The sequence below is a fragment of the Mytilus galloprovincialis genome, chromosome 11 (assembly GCF_965363235.1).
Source record: "Mytilus galloprovincialis chromosome 11, xbMytGall1.hap1.1, whole genome shotgun sequence".
Classification (NCBI taxonomy): Eukaryota; Metazoa; Mollusca; class Bivalvia; order Mytilida; family Mytilidae; genus Mytilus; species Mytilus galloprovincialis.
In genome coordinates this window covers 59635884-59653136 of record NC_134848.1, presented here as the reverse complement: position 1 = coordinate 59653136, position 17253 = coordinate 59635884, and the positions used below count along the sequence as shown (strand labels likewise).

The 17253-nt window shown below is 34.2% G+C and overlaps 1 protein-coding gene across 1 annotated transcript; it reads left to right on the top strand.

The window, feature by feature from the left end:
- Positions 1–7660: 7660 nt before the first annotated feature.
- LOC143052494 (tyrosinase-like protein) lies at positions 7661–14447 on the top strand. The gene is made up of 4 exons (XM_076225540.1): positions 7661–7855; positions 8811–9179; positions 10386–10498; positions 12796–14447. The coding sequence occupies exons 2-4, from the start codon at positions 8814–8816 to the stop codon at positions 14348–14350; spliced, it is 2034 nt and encodes a 677-aa protein (XP_076081655.1). The 5' UTR covers positions 7661–7855; positions 8811–8813; the 3' UTR covers positions 14351–14447.
- The last annotated feature ends 2806 nt before the right edge of the window (positions 14448–17253 follow it).

Genomic DNA, 17253 nt, shown 5'->3' with positions numbered 1-17253 from the left:
GTTTATTGGTCAATGTTAAGGTTTTTGTGTTTTGGTCTATATATGTGAAGCATTAATAGGATAATAGGGCAACTATACATGCATATGGTGTATGGCATGATTGAAAGCTGTAAGAATTTATGTTTGCAAAAAAAAATCAAAACTGGGCTTTTTTACTTAACATGCTTAACATGCTTAATCCATTGAATGTGTAATGAGAGATATTTAAGTTTTTGAGAACTTAATTTCTTTATCACATGTTTAAAAAGCAAAATTACAAAAATACTTAGCTCAGAGTTGGCTTTGAACTATCTTTCAGTACATTTGTAACTGTGAGTACTGATATTTCAGTGCTTTGTTCCTATGGATTTTATGTTATTTGTTAAGTGCCTTAAACTAATCTTTTGAGTATTCCTATAGCTACTCATGCACTGTCCTAGATTATTTTCACAAACATGTTTAACCCTGTCATATTCGTTATGTGCCTGTCCTAAGTCAGGAGCCTGTTGTTCAGTGGTTGGCAATGCTTCATCAGTCACATTTGTTTTTTGTAAATTGTTTTGCTAAAAATTAGGTCGTTCGTTTTTCTCGTGTAAATTGCTTCACATTTTGAATGTATGGGCCATTAATCATGAGCCAAATGTACATGTATGTTATGGTTCTTTTGTCTCGCCTGCTTAGAATGAGGTTGTGGACAGGGTAAAAAGGAGAGAGGGGCAGAATAAAGGAGACAAGAGGAGACAAAAATGTATATTAAAGTTATTAAAATTTAGGAGGAAGACAATTATTTCATAAATGAGTTAATCAAAAGGCTTAAGAAAGTGCTAATAAAAAGTAAAATAACAACAACAAAAAAACTACTCTGAGGAAATAAAAAAACGGAAAGTCCTTAAGCAAACGACAAAATCAAACAAATGGATAACAACTGTTATATTCTGCATTGGTACAGGCATTTTCTTGTGTAGAAAATGGTGGATTGGACCTGGTTTTATGGCTAGCCAAACCTCGCACTTGTATGACAGTCGCAGAAAAATCCCCAAAATGACATTATTTGTAATATCTTCAATTTTTCACTTATTCTTATAACATTTGTATAAACTTCAAGATTATAAAAAAAACGGTTTTTTTCTAAAGTGAACATTGATTGGTTAAATATTTCTCAGTCATGTCCTGTGTTTGAATTTGTTTGTTAGCTTTTTGGTCATGAATGTTTGTCTCTAATATTTAATTAACTGTGCATTTGTATTCAGATATCGCAGATCAAATTTATTCGTTCATTGTTTAATCATACGTTTTATGATTGAGTTAAGTCTGCCAATTGATATTTTATCGTATGTTTTTCTTTGTTGTGATGTTATGCTATTGTTTCAGAAAAAGGGAGAAGGTTTGGATCCATTAAAACGTTTAATCCCGCTGCAAATGTTTGCACCTGTCCTAAGTCAGGAATCTGATGTACAGTAGTTGTCGTTTGTTTATGTAATATATACGTGTTTCTCGTTTCTCGTTTTGTTTATATAGATTAGACCGTTGGTTTTCCCGTTTGAATGGTTTTACACTAGTAATTTTGGGGCCCTTTATAGCTTGTTGTTCGGTGTGAGCCAAGGCTCCGTGTTGAAGGCCGTACTTTAACCTATAATGGTTTACTTTTTAAATTGTTATTTGTATGGAGAGTTGTCTCATTGGCACTCACACCACATCTTCCTATGTCTATTGTAACGAAACAAATATTCCGAACGTCGTCACTAGTTCATTACGATTTCTTATATTTGGAGGAAGACGAAAACTAAACAATTTCCAGAATTTTATTGTCAGCACGTGCATGTATATAGAGACACATGGCACCATCCTTGTTTTCTTTTTGTTAGATAAACTGCTTCAAAGTTGACCGATATACATAGAATTTGGCAGAAAAGGATGACATTACTTATTGTTTTACTGAGAGGTATTGAAAAAATATGTAACGGAATCTGAATGGTGTTTGTTATTTTAAAAATTGTTTTCATTTCCCCTTTCTGGTTTCGTAAATTCCCTATTAATTCTACTGATTAAGTTTTATTTCCACCTAGCAGGGTGCACATTCAGCTTCACAAATTTGATTGAGTGAACAGTGATTTTCAAGTACAATTGGAATTGATTGATTTGAGGTTGAGAAATGTCCGGTGGCAAATATTTCAGGCATATTAAGGACGAAATTAGAAATTGTTGTGTCTTAAAAAAACATTTCTAAGGCAGCCATAAAAAAAATGTTACTAATAAAACATTCCGTCAGTTGTAAAAGTGAAAGATTAAACAATACATGTTTTAAATATAGTATATTCTCTGTATGATGTATACGTAAACGTTTGGTTAGTGTGAATAGTTGAGAACAAACCTTGCTAACTGTATTCGATGTAAGTTCAACATTTTGTCATTCGTGAAAAATGATACAATACATCGTAGAATCACAGTATGCGAGACATAAGGATTGCTATCAGGAAATGGTGGCGGTATTAACTATTTGTAAAAAGCTTCATACTTCAAAAGATAGTAGACCTGGATGCTTCATAATTTGTATGTAGATACCTTATGCTACGAAGTATCTGTCAGTAAAATGTCCATTGTCTTTGATATGATTTTCATTGTTCTGCGATGGCTTAAAAATTATTTTTTTTTGTCTTGTGAATTTCTCAATTATGAGAGATGGGATAACAATATTTGGGATATCTGCTCCAGGCAACGTCTACACGTAACTTCACCAAACCTAAACCTAGTTTTATTGATCAGTTATCAAGGTTATATTTACATGATTATATCTATTTCTCAAATATTAGGTCAACTATATATGATGTGTGGAATGATCGAAAAATATACATGTCTGTCTGACAAGATTTATCTGAACTTGACCTCATTGTCATGGATCTTAAAATTGTTTTCATTTTATGTCATACTAGAGGTAAACCCTTTACCCTTGAGACTTTTGACATTAAATCAATTGTTGGTAATTCTGGAGAGACATTTCAGCGTGTGCACTTTTGTCTCATTGTTGAAGCCCATGCTGGTGTCGATAGTTGTTTATATATATCCCCTTCATTTGAACTTTGGTTGAAAGTTGTCTCATTCAGTGGCGGATCCAGAGGGGGGCGTAGAGGGCGTACGCCCCCCCTTTGCTGGGACTTTTTTTTTTTTTTTTTTTTTTAGTAAAATGATTAATCAGACTAGACCTCCTAAACTTTGCCATTTCCCGTGTATTTAATTTTTATGCAACAATTCTTAACTTATTTATAACATATTTTCGCTGGTATTTACCGACTATGGCAAAGTCATGTGATTCGCTTTGGTGGAGTTGACCAGTGCGTCGAAAAAATGTTACTCAGTCATTTTTAAATTCAAATTACAGTAACACATTGCTTAGGCTGAGAATGACAATCATGACACCTTCAAAGCGAGACGGGAATGAGCAAGAGGGTATTGACTTTTATTTCACAATTCCACCAAACAGAAAGTAAAACTTTTGTTACACTCTCATGAAAAAAAAATGTTCCACAGCAATATTATTTACAGACGAAAACATGTTTAACCCCAAACGCCCTAGTCTATTTCAAAATAACATAGCTGAACAATGATCCCCGGTCAGTATTTAAAGCTCTAGATAGATTTAAAGTCTAAGGTACTTAGATTTGAGGAGGCAGTCTGAGATATTTGAGAAAAAATACTATTAGAAACGACAATTTCCAACAGAATTATTAAGTATTAAATGAAAATGATGAATAAAAACGGACGTATTTTTTTGGGGCCGGGTTTCCATGTCTGACCGGAATGTCTGTTTCGCCGAACTGATATATTGAATACTTTTTGTCAAAACCAGACTGCAACCTGCCTACTGGGTGTGGCCTTAATGTCTCCATTTGTCGACCGGTATTCATAAATTCGTTGTCATTTCAGACGCATTCGTAGCCTTTTGGTTGATTTGGAACCCTTACTTCTCTTGTTTGGGTGAAATTTTTCAACGAAACATTTGGCTAAACATTGCTTGTTTGTATTTTAACTCGTGTCGGTCGTTTTGTAAATTTCATTGAATAGCCTGGCGTATATTTTGCTTACAAAAAGAAATCTGTAAGTTTATCCTAATTTAACATACAACACACGATAATTTGCCATGTCTATGTTTTATTGACAAGTCCCATATCAGTACATAGCTTTGGATCCATACACTAGATCGGGAGAATTAATACAGCATAAAACATGTCCAACCCTTACACTTTACAGCAACTTTAAAATATACATGTTCCACGTCAGGAACCGTTAAAGGGTGCATTTTAAACTTATTTTATGCTTTTTTAGCCCAAAAAAGGTCCTAAATATGTTTCGCCTCGCTCCGCTCGGCAATCTTTACAAATTTCGCCCCCCCCCCTTTTCAAAATCCTGGATCCTCCCCTGTCATTGGCAATCATACCACCTTTTTTTTTATTATGGAACATAATATACTGTAAACCAACTTATTTTCGCGGATACTTTATTTCGCGTTTACTCCTTACTAACACTTCTCGCCGCGATTTAATTTCGCGATTTTCAAATTTGCTTGATCATTTTGATGTTGTTAAATAGGTAAAAATCCAAATTGTACATATTCGCGACTATTTATATTCGCGTTATTTTTGTACTTGCGAATGTCGCGAAAATAAATCGCTCGCGAAAATTAGTAATCATTATGTCTCTGATCTTGTGTAAAATCATAATGATGAATCAGGAAACAATGAAAAATATGGTCATTTAAAAATGGGAATTTCAATTGTAATGGTTTAAATGAAAGCTTGTCGGAATTGTGATTCAGAACATGAATAATAAACACACCTTACATCTATTCTATAAGATCAAACTGCATTTAAATCCGATTTTAGGGGGTATTTGTGCGCGTACAGTGTCAGAAAAACACATTTCAAATGATTTTTTCCGATTTTTTGATCGCCTTGATATCTGCAAAAGGGACTTTTTAAGAATGTTTAATATTACTCTAACGAAAAATCGTAGCTTCTTTACCATTGTATGTAACATATTATGTACAAACTAAATTCAATCAGCGTACGGGAGGTTCATGTCATTCCTGTTACCGCTACTCAGTGGCGGATCCGGGGGGGGGGGGGGGTTCGGGGGTTGGAATCCCCCTTTTTTTTGGCCGATCAATGCATTTGAATGGGAGCATATACTAGTAGTTGGAACCCCCTTTTTACTCTGGGTTGGAAACCCCCCCTTTTTAAAATGGCTGGATCCGCCACTGCTACATAAATCAGCCGTGATATTGTTCTCCCTATGAATATTGAGTTAGTCAGTGTTGATTTCAAAAGTGCAAAGTAATCTTTACATTTAAAACGTCACGTTTCTTGAACGACAGTGTAAAGAAAAGAAATTTCAAGACATTTAGTGAAAAAAAAATAGAGTTTACTTTTTTTCATGTCTATGCTGTTACCAACAATTTTGATTAATTACACCAACAGTGAGTATGCTTGTAAAAAGTGCAATAACGTGTAGGAAACCAAATTCACAATAGAAAACCATAATCACTTTCCCAAAGGGAGTAGTTATTTCACAACAGCAATAAAAAACGAAGAAATTTGTTTATCCGGTTATGTCTATCCTGTTACTATGGTTGCTATGGTTACAGTAACATGATAGACAATTGTAGACAAAAAACGTCGTTAAAATTTTTATCTTAACATATAGGTGCAAAACATGAAATATTTCGTTGTTTGAACTCATCTTAAGCTTATAACGTCTTAATTCCCAATAAAGCATTTGAAGGTGCAATACTGATATCGGTAACAGGATAGACAAAAAGGTAACAGGATAGACTTTTATATAGTGATAAAGCATAAACGTACGTTCCTGTTACCAATGAAATAAAGAGAAAAGTAAACTAACTTATGAGGGATTTACTTAGTTTAAACATATTTATTTATAGTGGATTTGGGAAACAAGTTTTGCAACTTATATTAATCCCTTTCCACTTTGCGGGTGCGAGTGCTGCCTTGTAGCGGCATTAGCCTACTCTTTTTCGAAATCTACAAGGGTGTCTTTAACGTGCAAGAGATATGGCTCTCTCTTAACACGGGTCGGCCATTTATCGTCCCCTTCCGACGGACTATCATCGTTTCCTCAAAACCATACTCGCAGATGGTGTCAAGGGAGAGTCGAAAGGGATTTACTTGATGTTGGGTTTACATGTATTTGAAAGGGTGAAAAAATGCCGAACAATATAAATTGCTATCTTAGACTAGCATTACTGGTGATAATTTTTACAACCTTTGAAAACCATTTTTTAGAGGCATTTTTCAGTACAACCTGGAAAATCGGCAAATAATCTATTATTTTACAGAATGAATATATATAGAAGTTTATTCTCTTGAAAACCATCTAATTGGCTACGTAAAACAAGCTTAACATTTGATCTAAACCTTTTCTTAATAACCCAAAATTTCTTTTGAAAATGGTAACAGGAGAGACAAAATATTGTACCATCGATCAAAAAATGTTTCAAGATATTCTTGTATGACATCATTAAGATTGCATCCTTTAATATGTTGTTCTTAAAATATTGTTTGTTTTGATTTGCTTATGTAGAGGGTTGTTTGAATAAGTAACTTTTGAAAAAAAAATTAATTTCAAAGTTCAACATTTTTTGAAAATGACGCATAACTGTTTGATGGTATATATTTATATCTGAACCAAAACAATTGTATATGTAAATCCAATCAAATCAGTACACAAGAAGTGACAAATCAGTACACAAGAAGTGACAATTTACAGAAGTATAATATACTATGCAGACCTGTCATGGTACATTCAACGTGCGTGTATCGTGCGTGCGTGTATCGTGCGTGTATCGTGTATTTATCATTCATCGTGCATCGTGCGTTCATCATTCATCATTCATTTTGCGTTAATCCTCCGTGTAACGATCATCGCTTATCGTGCGTGTATCGTGTATCGTGCGTGTACCGTGCGTGTATCGTGCATTCACCGTGCGTGTATCGTGCGTGTGGTCAGTTTGAATTTTAAAAGGTCTGTAATAGGAGCGCAATAATTCGTAATTCATTTTCCATAGAATGCCAGTGGTGTTCCAGATATTATTTTTGAAGAAGAAATGGACAGCAGTTCCTATTTCTAGAAATGTCAGCGTTTTATAACAGTCAAAGAAATATTTATGGATATGAATGATCATGCAGCAAACGTTGACTTTTAAATCCTACGTGCAGAAATTTAAATGTTTCCATACCTTGTAAAATTAGAATTGGATTTTCAGAGTTTTTTGTAAAACTTAAATAGATAAACTTTATATTAAAAGTAATTCCAATTCTGTATCAACTAATTACGACCAGGTACCATTCAGAAGCCACACACGGTTATTTTCGGAGTATTAACAAAAAACTTGCCGGTAAAATGTGTTTACAACTAAAGATTTCGTTCTTGTCACCTTATATAATATTATAAAAATCCCCTACATTTTTACATAACATGTTCGTACCTACGTGTGTCAGTCTATTTCAGTCTAGTGGTTGAACCCCTGAACTTTCCAGGAACTGTTTTAAATTTTAAATGCTCCAGTTTCTGGACAAGAAACAGGATCCGTGCCACAAAGTTTATGTTTATGTAGCTCTTGTCATAAATCAAAAAAACGCGCCCGTCAAGTCGACGTCCGGGTTATCTAACATAATTGTTTGTGTTTATGTTCGGTCGTAGTACGAAAATAATTAGATAACAAAGCAAATGCATTTTCTAAGAATGCACTCGGTGCTTTTTTAGTCGATTAAATAGACATGGACCACCTCTTGTTATATAGGTCCTAGTATATAAATGGTTGCAGCCAGTAGTTCATGCATTAGTTCAAACAACTGGAAGTAAGGTAAAGTAGACGCTAATTTTCTTGTAATTTATACAGATAAAGGTAATAGTAGTTTCTTTACGTTGTTTAACTATGTTTTAAAAAAATAATTTAAAATTCATAACCTTGAAGCCCAATTTACATATACATGTACAGCACTCGGTTATTCATTAAAAGAAAATACACGAAAGAGGGTCTTGATTGAGATTTCTTTACTTCTTTATTTTTTTAACCTTTTTGAAATTATCTTCTTTTCTCTATTCTAAACATCCGATTTATCGCTATTCTTTATTATTGTTATTTTCTTTTTATTCTCTATTTTTTATCCTTTTGCTCTTTATTCTCTTTTTTTGTAATCTCTAATCAGACCCTCGTGAGACGTCGGAAATCTTCGTCAAATGTAGGGTCTTTCATTGTAATTTCCCACCATCAATATGATTAAGATATAGAGTTCATGTTCAAATCATTGTTAAAACTATCCACACTAAAAAGGGATGATGATTGTTTTGGATTGGTGTAATGGTCAGTGGGAAGTACTACATGCATATCAGAATGAAAATATGTCGATGTGATATAAATATCATCCCTGAATTTAATTAAACTGACTGACACGATGAGCCGGATTAACGTAATGTCCACAATGCCAATCCACAGGAAGACATGTTATCAAACCGAACAAATTATTATGACTCCGAGCCTTTTAAACTAAACTAGTTGCTTACGTTACTCATAAATGCCGCGTGCTTAGTGGTGAAACAGAAACTATTTTTAATCAAGTTTTAGGTTCGACATTGCCAATGAGAAAACTTTCCACAATGCATACCTGTTTGTATTCGATTTTGTGTTAAAAAGTATTTGTAAATGTAAATAAATGATTAATTATAGCACATTTTTTTTTTATTATTTCCAAAACTGAAAAACAAAAACTACAGTAAAACATGCAATTGTTAATTGACGAACTTTTCATATTTTGCAGACAATGAGGTTTTATTTCCTTTTGATGGTCTTTATTCCGGCGTCAGCGCTTATTGTAGAAGATGTATTTCCACCAATGTTAGAAGAATGCTACGCAGGACAAGTTGATAAAACCACCACTCCATATGATGTTCAAACGAGCTGTTTAGAAAGTTTTCTGACACATATAAACAGAAATACTAGCTCAATTGGTTTAGGAAGGGATGCATATGACTGGCTTGATTCGCTCGGCAAAAAATTACATATTCGATTAAGACGACAAGCAAGGAGAGGTTACTACCGGCTGCGCGTAAGGAAAGAAATACGTGCATTAAGTGAGGACGAAAGGGATAATTTTTTCGACGCAGTAAATGCCCTTAAAAGAGACACGGTAAGTCTATGATGGTATGGGGGAGGGGAGGCTCAGTTCTGTATTTCTAATATATTTTTTAAGCAGCTTTTGTCTATTATTCTCCATTCTTTATAGTGTATCACCTTATTATTATCTATACTTTATTTGTGGGGGCCTATTTATCTCTATACTTTATTTTTGAGGGCCTATTTATCTCTACTCTTTTTTTACCCATTTTCTGCAGTTTTGATCCCTTACTGTCTATTCTATCAACCCAATTCAGACCCCCGTTAATTGGTAACGAACACATAGTCAGAATCTTTTGTAAAAGAGGGGGGGGGGAGATACCAGAGGGAAAGTCAAACTCATAGATCGAAAATAAACTAACAGCGCCATGAAAATGAAAAAGACAGACAGACAAATAATAGTACACATGACACAACATAGAAAGCTAAAGACTAAGAAACACGAACCCCACCAAAATCTGTGGGTGCTTTCAGATGCTCCAGAATTTATCTTATCTACTTTATTTGATAAATGCCAAACTAGAAATTGAATGTTTAGATAATTCAAAGATTTAGAACATCATCACATCAACCTTGGTAAAATGTATGGAGTCTATCTTATGTTTAAGAAGAGAATATTGCTTAATTACCAAAGAGATGGTTATTCATCAAAGACAGAAGAACCAGGATTAGACAACTAACTTTTAATTGTTCTTAAGTTGATGTTTATCGTTAGGTTACTCTCTAATAGACCACCGGAAAAAAAAAACTCCAATTATGCTCCCCTTTATGACGTCAGTTACCAGAGAGAGGGATCGCCTGTATCCCTGTATCGAGTTATGAATAATAAACTTATTGGAAATAAGCCGGGAAAATAATCTTGTTTGCTTTCATGGGTCATCCTTGGGTTAAGGCATTAGTGGTACCCATGTAACAACCATTGCTTTATTTTAAGGTTGTACTATGTATTTGTATATATTGCCTATACATTAATAGATATTATTATTACTATCAAGAAATTAAATCATAATGATAATTACAAAATTATTATGGTCTGACATATTTTTACCACTTTAATTTTTTTCACAAACTTCAATGTAGACTTTCCCACTTGAATAATGAATATTGTTTATTTTAATATACCCTTCTTTCCAGTTTGTTTGCATTTATTTCTTTCGATATTTGTTATAATTTTCACTCTGAATGTAATTTGACCAATTGTCATTTCCTTATTTTTCAGTCGGTCGCACCAAACAAGTATGATTCGTTTGTAATTATGCATATGGGAGGCGCCGGAGCCTCTGCACATGGTGGTCCAAACTTTGTAAGCTGGCATAGATATTTCTGCGTGTTGTAAGTTCTACATTTTTTTGTATGAAAAAGATCTGATTTTAGGTAAATGCACCAAATGTAAGAAAAAGTCAAAACAGCTCAACTAGACAATTAAGTATGCAGAAAACATATTAGTAGCCGGCAATATCTTATTACATAAACTTATGATATTATTTGGTTTTGCATATACATAACTAATAAATAATTGTGTCTTTATATATACAACATATCCGCACAGGGGCGGATCCAGCTATTTTAAAAAGAGGGGTTCCCAACCCAGAGTAAACAAGAGGCTCTCAAGAGCCTGAATCGCTCACCTTAATTTTTTTGGTTAAATCTCTCATCAATGATTATTTTGGCTTTTCAATTTATTTAAATGTTCTTTGAATCGTCCTATTTTCTTCAAAAGCAAAAAAAAATCATTTTCTCCTATGTTCTATTTTAGCCATAGGAGCTATGTTTCTGACATACAAGGAAATGAAATGTAAAATTTATACTAGATACTCTGAAACTCATTTAGCCTAAGTTTGGCTGAAATTGATACAGCAGTTTCAAAGGAGAAGATTTTTTAAAGTAAGTCAACATGATGAACAAATTGTGAAAAAAGTCTTTAAAGGGCAATAACTCCTTAAGGGGTCAATTGACAATTTTGGTCAAATTGACTTATTTGTAGATCTTACTTTGCTTAACATTTTTGCTATCTGTATCTATAATAATATTCAAGATAATAACCAAAAACTGCAAAATTTCTTTAAAATCATCAATTCAGGGGCATTATACCTGAAAAACAAGTTACCCAATTCGGCTGAAAATTTCAGGACAGGTAGACCTTGACCTAATAAATACTTTAACTTCTTGTCTTATTTGCTCTAAATGCTGGAGTTTTTGAGATATAAGCCAAAAACTGCATTTTACCCTGTGTTCTATTTTTAGCCATGACGGCCATGTTTTTTGACGAAATAAAAAATAAAGCACAAACTTTATTTTATACACGCTACTGATCATTCAGTTGAAGTTTGGTTGAATTTGGTTTAGTAGTTTTAGAGGAGAAGATTTTTTAAAGTTAGCAAATATGATGAACAAATCGTGAAAAATTGTCATTAAAGGACAATAACCCCTTAAGGGGTCAATTGACAATTTTGGTCATATTAACTTATTTGTAGATCTTACTTTGCTGATCATTTTTGCTGTTTACAGTTTATCTTTATCTATAATAATATTCAAGATAATGACCAAAAACTGCAAAATTTCCTTAAAATTACCAATTAAGTGGCAGCAACCCAACAATGGTTTGTTTGATTCATCTGAAAATTTCAGGGCTGATAGATCTTGACCTAATGAACATGTTTACCCCATGTCAGATTTGCTCTAAATGCTTTCGTTTTTGAGATATAAGCCAAAAACTGCATTTGACCCCTATGTTCTATTTTAAGTAACGGCGGCCATGTTTTTTGACGGATCAAAAATCGAAGCACACACTTTGTGCAGGATAATCTAAGGAACAATCATGCTAAGTTTCATCCAAATCCATTCAGTAGTTTCAGAGGAGAAGATTTTTTAAAGGTAGCAAATGTGATGAACAAATTGTGAAAAATTGTCATTAAAGGACAATAACCGCTTAAGGGGTCAATTGACAATTTTGGTCATATTAACTTATTTGTAGATCTTACTTTGCTGATCATTTTTGCTGTTTACAGTTTATCTTTATCTATAATAATATTCAAGATAATGACCAAAAACTGCAAAATTTCCTTAAAATTACCAATTAAGTGGCAGCAACCCAACAATGGTTTGTTTGATTCATCTGAAAATTTCAGGGCTGATAGATCTTGACCTAATGAACATTTTTACCCCCATGTCAGATTTGCTCTAAATGCTTTCGTTTTTGAGATATAAGCTACAAACTGCATTTGACCCCTATGTTCTTTTTTAAGTAACGGCGGCCATGTTTTTTGACGGATCAAAAATCGAAGCACACACTTTGTGCAGGATAATCTAAGGAACAATCATGCTAAGTTTCATTCAAATCCATTCAGTAGTTTCAGAGGAGAAGATGTTTGAAATTTTTTTAACGACGACAGACGACGACGTCGACGACGACGACGACGACGGACGCCAAGTGATGAGAAAAGCTCACATGGCCTTTTAGGCCAGGTGAGCTAAAAAGGGGGTGGGTTTCAACTATATGCTCCCATTCAAATGCATTGATCGTCCATAAAAGGGATTCCAACCCTCGGACCCCCCTTTCTGGATCCACCACTTCTTTATATCTAGCAATAATTAAGAACTGCTTCAATATAAACATTTTTATAATTCAGATTTGAAAATGCTCTGCGGGGAGTAAATAGAAAAAGCAGATCAGTGACTCTTCCTTACTGGGATTCAAGAGCTGATTATTTGATGACGAATCGCCAGGATTCTATCTTATTTACTGACATATTTATAGGGAATCCGAAAGGCATTGTTTATTCAGGTCCATTTGCATTTTGGTCAACTCCAACCAAACCAGCCACTTTGTTAAGACGTGATGTAGATACAGTTGGTTGGCCTATTGATCCACAAACGATAAAAGACGTGTTTAAAAAAAGATATCACCGAGAAATTCTGACCCCGACAGCTCCAGATGGCGATTATGCCAATTTGGAGTCACATCATGATATGGTTCATGGGTATGTCGGCGGAAATAATGGCCATATGGCTGACGTAAATTTGAGTCCATCAGACCCCGTTTTCTGGCTTCACCATTGCTTCGTAGATTACCTTTGGGAACAATTTAGAAAGCGCCAAACAAAATTAGGAATAAATTCGGAAACAGACTACCCAGTTGCACCAAACACTGAACCAACGCACCTGCCAAACAGAATTATGGATAACTTGATACCAACAAAGACGAATATTCAGGGGTTTAGTAATTCATTTACAAAACAAATTTATAGATATGCAGATGCCCCTACTTGTGAAAACAGGTGTGGAGGAGCGTATGACGGATTTTTGTTCTGTGATAAAACTAAAAATGCATGTGTTTCAAGATCTAGATACGATTTCGTTCGTGTTAACGGATTTCGTAAGGTTAAGAATTGGTACCCGCCAATTCAAAAGGGAAAAAGGGTCCCCATTACAACAATCATCAAGAATATGAAACCTACGAAACAACCAACGAAAACAGAGATGAAAAATGCACTAGGGGCTGATGCCGACATATTAACGGAAACTAAAAGCGGAAAAGAAAGTTTTTCAGCATTCTCAAGAAAAGAAAACACAAAATTAACTCAGACGTCAGCAGCTCCGAAGATTACTAAAAGATTCAAGATGCCTTTCGCTAAACCCAGGCGTCGCAGATCAGTTAAGTATACTTTGAATGGCGATAATTTGAATATTGGCTTAGATATAAATCTTCGCTTGATGCATGAATTGAGAAATTCTAGTTCTGTGAGTAGGACTTCATATAAATTTGATAATTTGGCACTCTCTCCAATAGCAATCATTAACAAACACAAAAGAAATCAAACCCCGGGAAATGAGGAAATTAAAAACCAAAGAACATTCAATATTACATTTCAAACTGATGGATTTTCCTACAGTGGAAGACATATGGACTACATTTCTATAGATGAACGCACACTCACGTCTGAATCTGTTGGTTTTATTGCCTTTGAGAAGCCATTAGATGGTGAAACAAAAGCATACGTAAGGGCGTATGACTCAAACGGTGAAATGTGTCGAACTAGTTGTCTGGTATCACAATCAATGTACAAGGAATGTTCGGGTCTGATCAAGATCACGTCCGAGTATCCTCGTATGTTCGTTGATTCATATAATGGCGCGTTTGCTCCAGAAATAACACCGTTTCTGAGGTTCGATTGTGTAAATTAAGGTTATTTTTTACTTTTCACATGTATCTCCAAAAATGTTGTGAAGAAAATAATAAGTTTGATAGAATCAAATATAATAAAAGAATTATTAGAGGAAATATGTTGCTATATTTTATTCCTACAGTTTTTAAGCAAATATAACACAAGATGCAGGGTATTCTTCAATGAGAGTCAGAGCAATCAAACGGAAAAAAATACTAAAACCTCACATAGACATCAAGTAGGAGTCTTCATCAAAAGAGAAGCGAAATATACCAAAGAGATGTTCAAATTCATAAATCGAAAATAAACTGAAAATGCCATGGCAAACAAAATTTTGAACAGCCACATAAAATTATTGAGAAGATGAACTACCGGTATGTTTGTATGATATGAACTCTCTCGATCAGAAGGTTATTAAGTCGTCCAATCATATAAGAAAACACAATCATATCTAGGACGGAGACACTCATCATATTGGAGAAATGTTATGATCTTATTTTGAGTTTTCAGAGTTTCCTTTGTATGAATATTATAATAGATAATTCAAACTAACTAGGTTCATCTTATACTTTCAAACCGTACAAGGTGCATATCAGCTTTAAACCACAAAATGCATATTTCCTATTTGTTAACCACCAAGAGTGTAACCCTTCTGCAGATTATCAGCAAAAAACTATTAACTAAATATAAACAGTACGTCACATGACTTATGTTTAACACACGATATCTTTTCACAAGGTGCATCTCAAATATCTATATTCATATATTTGAAGATATTTCAATATAGAAGCAGTTTCTACAAAATAATGAGATAACAAAGATACCAAACCCAAAAGAAAATTCAGAACGAAAAGTTCCTTTACAAATGGCGAAATCAAAATCTCAAACACTCAAACGGATTGAAAAAAACTGTCATATTCCATGATATTTACGCGAGAATCGGAGCGTGGGCACGGCAATACCTGACTAAAAATCAATCAATTTCAATATGTCCCCATTGACAACAATCCGTGAGCAAAAAAAATATACATTAAAGGTATAAAATCGAAAATTGGGTGTGACAGCAGTCAACATTATACTATTTTCTTAAACAAATTCAAAAAATGATGTTAACAAAGAAAAACAAAATGTTTACGCAACGATATTACAAATGACTATAAAAACCTGAACCGAACCGTACAAAAGAATGCGATCTCTTAAGGATTGAGCAATTAATTTTAAAAACAATGTTTTATTACTGATAAATGATGATACAGCAAAAACACTGGCTGTGTCTGAACATGACGAAAAATATGTTTTAAAAAGTCGGCAATTAATTTCTAACGTTTTTGTCTCGCCTGACGGAGTCAAAAAGCGAGACATAGGTATGCTGTTTCCGGCGGCGGCGACGGCGTCAACAATGTATTCGTTTGTAATTAGGTCTAGTTTATAGTGAACCACAAGTGGTAGGTCAATTATATTTGGTATGCAGTTGTATAAGCATTGGCACATCTCATTTCCATGGAGAGATTATTTGGCTCTGCCACCTCGGTCATGGACTATTGACTTCCAAACTTTTGCTTAATTTACATAAAATTGACAAAGGAAATGGGGAATGTGTCAAAGCGACAACAACCCGACCATAGAGCAGAAAACAGCCGAATGCCACCAATGGGTCTTCAATGTAGCGAGAAACTCCCGCATTGATAGGTGTCCTTTAGCTGGTCCCTTAAAAAATATGTATACTAGTACAGTGATAATGGACGTCATACTAAACTCCGAATTATACACAAGAAACTAAAGTTAAAAATTATACAAGAATAACAAAGGCCAGATGCTCCAGACTTGGGACAGGCGCAAAATTGCGGCGGGGTTAAACATGTTTATGAGATCTCAACTCCCCCTATACTTCTAGCCAATGTAGAAAAGTAAACGCATAACAATACGCACATTAACATTCAGTTAAAGGGAAGTCCGAGTCCGATGTCAGAAGATGTAACAAAAGAAAAAAAAATGTATTAGTTTGTGATTAGGCCAGTTTATGGAGAACAACAAGTGGTAGGTCGATGATATTTGGTATGCAGTTGTATAAGCATTGGCATATCTCATTTCCACGCAGATAATTTGGCTCAGTCCCCTTAGTCATGGTCTATATCATGTATTAGTATGTGATTAGGTCAGTTCAAGGGGAATCATTAGTGGTAGGCCAATGTTAATTGGTATTCAGTTGTATAAGCATTAACACATCTCATTTCCATGACGACTTTTTGGCCTCGCCCCTCAGTCACAGTCTAATGACTTTGAAACTTATCTTAGTTTACATGTATTAGTTTGTGATTAGATCAGTTTATGGTGAACTGCTAATGTTAAATCAATGATATTGTTTCCATGGGGATTATATAGCCCATCCCCTCTTCATGCTTCATTGACTTTGAAACTTTTACATAGTTTATAAATTAATTTTTGTATTTAGATTTGGGAACGACTTATAATAAGGCAATGGTATTTGGTATGCAGTTGTATTAGCATTGTTAAGCCATCTAACTTAGTCATGGTTCATTGACTTTGAATGTTTGCATAACTTGTGTAAGATGTTAATGTATTGCTATTTTGATTTCAACATTTGCATAATCAAAATTACAAAAAAGCGAGACATATCTCTGTGATAACAGTTTATTAAGTCATATACCAACACAATGTCTGACTTTGAGCTAGGATTTTTCCAATTGATACACCTTGTGCTCTATAAATAGATGTATTTGTATTGTACACAAATGCAGGTGTTGATTTTCTACTGTTGGAACATGCATAGTTATATAAAATATGTCAGTGTTCTTGCTTTTCATTGTAGAAGCACAATCCATCGTTGCACTGCTTTTGCGTATGGCTTTGATGAAAGAAATTGTTGATCAAAATCCTCGTCTGAATCTACCAAAATAGACC